This window comes from Otolemur garnettii, unplaced genomic scaffold, assembly GCF_000181295.1.
Source record: "Otolemur garnettii isolate 467f Iridium unplaced genomic scaffold, OtoGar3 scaffold00105, whole genome shotgun sequence".
Lineage (NCBI taxonomy): Eukaryota > Metazoa > Chordata > Mammalia > Primates > Galagidae > Otolemur > Otolemur garnettii.
The window spans coordinates 1,555,951-1,561,472 of record NW_003852500.1 but is presented as its reverse complement, the minus strand read 5'-3'; the positions used below and the strand labels follow the sequence as shown (position 1 = coordinate 1,561,472).

At 51.2% G+C, this 5,522-nt stretch overlaps 1 protein-coding gene across 1 annotated transcript in view; it reads right to left on the bottom strand.

Moving 5' to 3' along the window:
* Positions 1-773: 773 nt before the first annotated feature.
* HSH2D (hematopoietic SH2 domain containing) overlaps positions 774-5,522 on the bottom strand; it is a 9,076-nt gene continuing 4,327 nt past the window's right edge. The window contains 3 exon segments of the mRNA XM_023517197.1: positions 774-1,480; positions 3,979-4,096; positions 5,044-5,209. Of these exon segments, the coding sequence (XP_023372965.1) occupies positions 888-1,480; positions 3,979-4,096; positions 5,044-5,209 (877 nt within the window). The 3' untranslated portion in view covers positions 774-887.

The window sequence follows — 5,522 nt, the reverse complement described above, 5'->3', positions numbered from 1 at the left end:
GTTTTTATTATTTATTTTTTGAGACAAAGCCTCAAGCTGTCGCCCTGGGTAGAGTACCGTGGCATCAAAGCTCACAGAAACCTCCAACTCCTGGGCTCAAGGGAGTCTCCTGCTTTAGCCTCCCAAGTAGCTGGGATCACAGGTGCCTGCCACAATGCCCAGCTATTTTTTGGTTGCAGCTGTCATTGTTGTTTGGCAGGCAGGGGCTGGATTCGAACCTGCCAGCTTAGGTGTATGTGGCTGGCGCCTTAGCCACTTGAGCCGGAGGCGCCCAGCCATATTTTGTTGTTGTTGTTGTTCCTCCGGTTTTTAGAAGGAAGGGCTCATATTCCTTTCCTGAAACTGCCATTGATGATGTCATAGCTCCTTATCAAACCCTCAACACATCTTATCTCCTTAATTTGCATAGATGCCACAGGAGGAAGGTGTCAACAGCCAGGCAAGAACATACCTGAAGGTGAGCCCAGGTGCAGCTCTGGTTTTAGAGAAGAGAACAGACTATGTGGGAAAAAAAGCTCCGACTCACCCACTTCAAATCCTAGAGCTACACGCTGTGGTCTTTGTCATGCCTCTTTGCCTCTCTGAGCCTCAGTCTTGTCTTTAAAACATGGAGAATGACCCTATCTGATGGGCTTGCTCAGAGGTGAAAAAGAAATAATGAGCAGGGGGTGGGGTACGTTCTTGGAACCATCCCTTTAACTCTGATTATTGTTACTAAAATAACCAAGTCACTCCATTGTTGGATTTAGGACCAGACCCACAAATAGCTTTATTGTATTTCCTGAGTTCCTGAGGACTGGTATGGGGCTGTGGCGGAGCAAGGACACCCAGGAGTGTGGCAGTCTATGACAGCAAGGGTCCTAGAGCTGGGGTGAACCCCTTCTTTATCAGTACCCAGGGGCAAAGGGTGGTGGCGGGCGGTATTCCTCTGGAAGCCAGTCCTCCTGGGGCTCTGCCAAGTCCTGCAACTCCGGCTTGGACACCTGGGAGGACAGGGCCCTCACTACTGATTGGTTCCAGTTCCTATCCCATGGGCTCACCTCGTCCCAGCTGACCGACCACTTGGTCTTCCTGGAGGGGAAATTTCTGTCGCTTGGAGTTTGGGAACAAAAGGGGCTCTTAAGGGATGTAGCCCTGCAGACATTGTCCTCCCTGGTGGCATCACCTGGGTGCTTCCGGCTGTTGGCCTTGTCTCTGGAGCCATGGGTCACTGCTGATTTTCCAGCAGCCCAGAGTGGTGACAAACTCACAGCCATGAGGTGGGACTTCAGCTGTTGTTGGACCCTCTTGCCCCTCTCGGGGAGCGTTTTGAGGTTCCTCCAGAGTTTCTGGCGTGTGTCTCGAAGAGAGGATTTCAGGAGGTAAGAGGAAGAGGCTTCCTCTCTGAGTACTCTGTCCATCTCTGCTGATAGCTTCTTTTCCTCTGGCTGATGGGGCAAGACTGGCTTTGGAGAGGCCTGAAATCAAGAGCAGGCAAGACCTGGGGCCAAGGTGCCTAACACAGTACCAAATCTGCCCTGGAAATTATGACTGGGGTTCCACTTCATGCCCTGGGACCGAGAAACTTCCCTGTGTGAACCCCTAAACCAGATTTTATGCCCCATCCTTCCCATCGCAGGAAATGACTTCACCATATCCCCCCAGAGCATCTGTCTCCACTCTGCTGTTACAGGACAAAAGCAGCCATAGGCTGTGCATCAATGTACAGGCATGCCCGTGTTCCACTAAAACTTTATTTGAATTTCATTGTATTCTTTTTTTGTTGTTGTTTTGTTTTTTGCGGTTTTTGGCCGGGGATGGGCTTGAACCCGCCACCTCCAGCATAAGGGGCCAGTGCCTTACTCCTTTGAGCCACAGGAGCCACCCAATTTCATTGTATTCTATATTATCTTCACTTTGTTTATGCCAACCATTCAAAAATGTAAAACCCAGGCTGGGCATGGTGTGGCTTTACGCCTGTAATCCTAGCACTCCGGGAGGCCAAGGTGGGTGGATTGCTTGAGCTCAGGAGTTGGAGACCAGCCTGAACAAGAGCCAGACCCCATCTCTATTAAAAATAGAAAAACTAGCCAGGCATTGTGGCAGACACATGTATTCCCACCTACTTGGAAGGATGAGGCAAGAGGATCACTTAAGCCTAAGAGTTTGAGGTTGCTGTGAGCTATGATGCCATGGCATTCCACCCAGGGTGACAAAATAAGACCAGAGTAAGGCCAGGCATGGTGGCTCATGCCTATAATCCTAGCATTCTGGGAGGCCGAGGCTGGTGGATTGCCTGAATTCACGGGTTTGAGACCAGCCTGAGCAAGAGCGCGGCCCCGTCTCTAAAAAATAGCTAGGTGGGCAGTGCCTGTAACTCAGTGGGTAGGGCACTGGCCACATACACCAAGGTTGGCCAGTTTGAACCCGGCCAGGGCCAGATAAAACCACAATGACAACTGAAACAAAAAAATAGCCAGGCATCGAGGTGGGTGCCTGTAGTCCCAGCTACTTGGAAGGCTGAGTCAAGAGAATCACTTGTGCCCAGGAGTTTTAGGGTGCTGCGAGCTAGGATGTCACAGCACTCTATCGAGGGCAACAAAATGACTCTGTCTCAAAAAAAAAAAAAAATAGAAGCCATACTTTACATTTATGGGCTGTACAGGAATAAGTGGTGGACCAGATGTGGCCCAAGGACCTTAGTTTGCCAATCTCTGATCCAACCAGTTGTTCAGGCCATAATCACAAGTGTCATTTATAGCAAATGCTGTAAATGCCCCCATCCTTCTATTCTATATCATTCTGGCCCCAGAGTCCTGCAACAGTTGGCCACTGGTGTTTTACTTTTCAAATATCTCCCTCTCACTAACTCCACTTTGTCTATGCACTGGCTATTCTACTTTTCAAACACACTGAGCCACAGGACCTTTGCATGTGCCATGCTGTCTACCTGTATGCCTCCCTGCATCTCTATGTGTGCCAATTTCCTCTTCACTCTGCACATCCCTGTTCTGTGTCATCTCCAGGAAGCTTATCCTGACTGCCTGCCCTGTCTTGTACCTCCACTTCCATTGATGTCTATCACATCAGCCTGTATTGTTTCTACCCCTGTCAGAACTTCCACTGATATGAACTTCCCTGATATGCAGGTGGCTTAGAGAACACTTAGGCCTTGACCCAGGGGCATCCAAGAGTCCACCCATCCCCTAGAACAGGGGTCCTCAAACTTTTTAAACAGGGGGCCAGTTCACTGTCCCTTAGACTATAGGAGGGCCGGAGTGCAGGCCCCAGGATGAGTCAGCTGCTAAGCAGGACAGGCAGCAGTGGCAGCCTGGAGGGTTGGATAAATGTCCTAGGTGGGCTGCATGTGGCCCGCAGGCTGTAGTTTGAGGACGCCTGCCCTAGACGCTGGGATAGTCTCACATATTCATTCATTTATCTACTACAGGAACTCATCAGTTGAGCACTTTCAGTATAGGGTGGGAGAAGCAGAGGAAAGCAAGACAGATTTTGGAGCCTCCCAAAGCTCATAGTCTGATGGGGAAGGCAGACAGGGAACATGTAAACCCATAAATAAGTAAATAAATTTTTTATAATGGTCCTGCTTATACTAGTAAACAAGATTTTTTTAAATACTGAGAAGCATTCTGCAGTGAACAAACAGGGTGATAAGAGAGAGAATGCAGTGGGTCTTGCTTTAAGTCTGGCACCTGCGGAAGGAGACACATGAAGGAGAACTTCAGGAAGGCATGGAAAGTCAGGAGGCAGAGCACACACACAGCATGTGCAAAGGTACTGAGGTGGAGTCAGCATGGAAAAGGGCCATTAGTGGTGATGGGCAGAAACAGGAGTTGAAGTTGGAGTTTGAATTTAATCTCAGGAAATCACTGGAAGGTTTTTAAGCACTAGGCTGGCAGCTGTTGATCACCTCTGCTTCTGCCCTTCCCTTAGGCCGGAGGCAGGGCCCTCCATCACATACCCCCTCACGTGGGTCCAGGCAGCAGGAAAGCCTTTGATGTTCCTCTGATGCTGGGCTTTGGGTGGGGCTGGCAGCTTCCTCAGCCAATGAATTAGAGAAAAGGAAGAGATTCTCATAATCCACGTTTGCTGGATCATTCTGCAGAATGAAAGGGACCTGCAGTTGGGCACTATGGAAGGGAAAAGGGTGGGGCTTGGGTCCTGGATGAACCCTGGAAGGAGGGTTTCAGAGACTGTCCCACCTCACAGCAGTTTCTCAGATCCTAGATGGTGACCACTAAGCTTTATAAAGAAGATGGTTTGCCCATGGCAGTTTCTTTTTCTTTCTTTTTATTTTAGAGACAGAGTCTCATTTTATCACCTTCGGTAGAGTGCCGGGGCGTCACAGCAACCTCCAACTCCTGGGTTTAGGCGATTCTCTTGCCTCAGCCTCCCAAGTAGCTGGGACTACAGGCGCCCAACACAACGCCCGGCTATTTATTGCAGTTTGGCCGGGGCCGGGCTCGAACCTGCCACCCTCGGTATATGGGGCCGGCGCCCTACCCACTGAGTCACAGGCGCCGCCAGTCCACGGCAGTTTCTTAAGGGTTCTAGGGGTCCTCAAACTTTTTAAGCAGGGGGCCAGTTCACTGTCCCTCAGACCATTGGAGGGCTGGACTGCGGGCCCGGACAAGTCGGCTGCTAAGCAGGACAGGCAGCGGCGTTAAAAACACCCGGCGGACCGGATAGACGTCCTAGGCGGGCAGTAGTTTGAGGACGCCTAGACCATGTTCCTCGAGCTTTCTAAGGAAATGTGCCATTCCTACAAATCAGCCAAGGCCTACATATGAACCCTTAGAAAAAAATCAGACTGGTAACATGGGGAATGAGGATGGACCCATGAGGACCCACCCGTGAGAACAGAGAGACCACGAGCGACCACGCTTGGCGGAAGTTGGGGGGTGGGGCTAGGTAGGGCCGGGCCAGGAGGGGCCAAGGACCTTGAGAGTGACAGTCACGAAGGAGCTGAAGCGGGTGGGTGGGAGCAAAGGCTTCTCGAGAGGCTTGACCCTCAAGGAGATGACTGTGGCCTTCGTGGGCCCTCACCTGCCCACAGGGCTGTGTCAGCAGCTCCCCGTGCAACTCAATTGGCTTCTGCTGGTGGAAGGTGACTAGGGCGTCCAGTGAGGCGTGAGCCACCTTCTCCCCCAGCATCAGGAAACTCCCATCGTCCAAGAGCTTCACCATGAAGTGGCGGCAGCAGCTTTGGGCCCTGCGGAGACTCTGTCTGAGCTGGGATATCCCACTCCCCTTCCTTCCTCCCCTACCCAACCCCCAGCCCTTGAGAAGGGCAACCTGACTGCTGGTTCTCATTTAGTCTTCTCCACTTGTAGCCATGCAACACCCACCACGTTACTAACCTTGATGCCTCAGCTTCCCCATTTATAATATGGGGCTACTAAGGCTGACCTCAGTTCTTTCAAAAATAGAAAAAGTGGGCAGCGCCTGTGGCTCTAGGAGTAGGGCGCTGGCCCCAGATACAGGAAGTGGCAGGTTCAAACCCGGCCCCAGCCAAAAACTGCAAA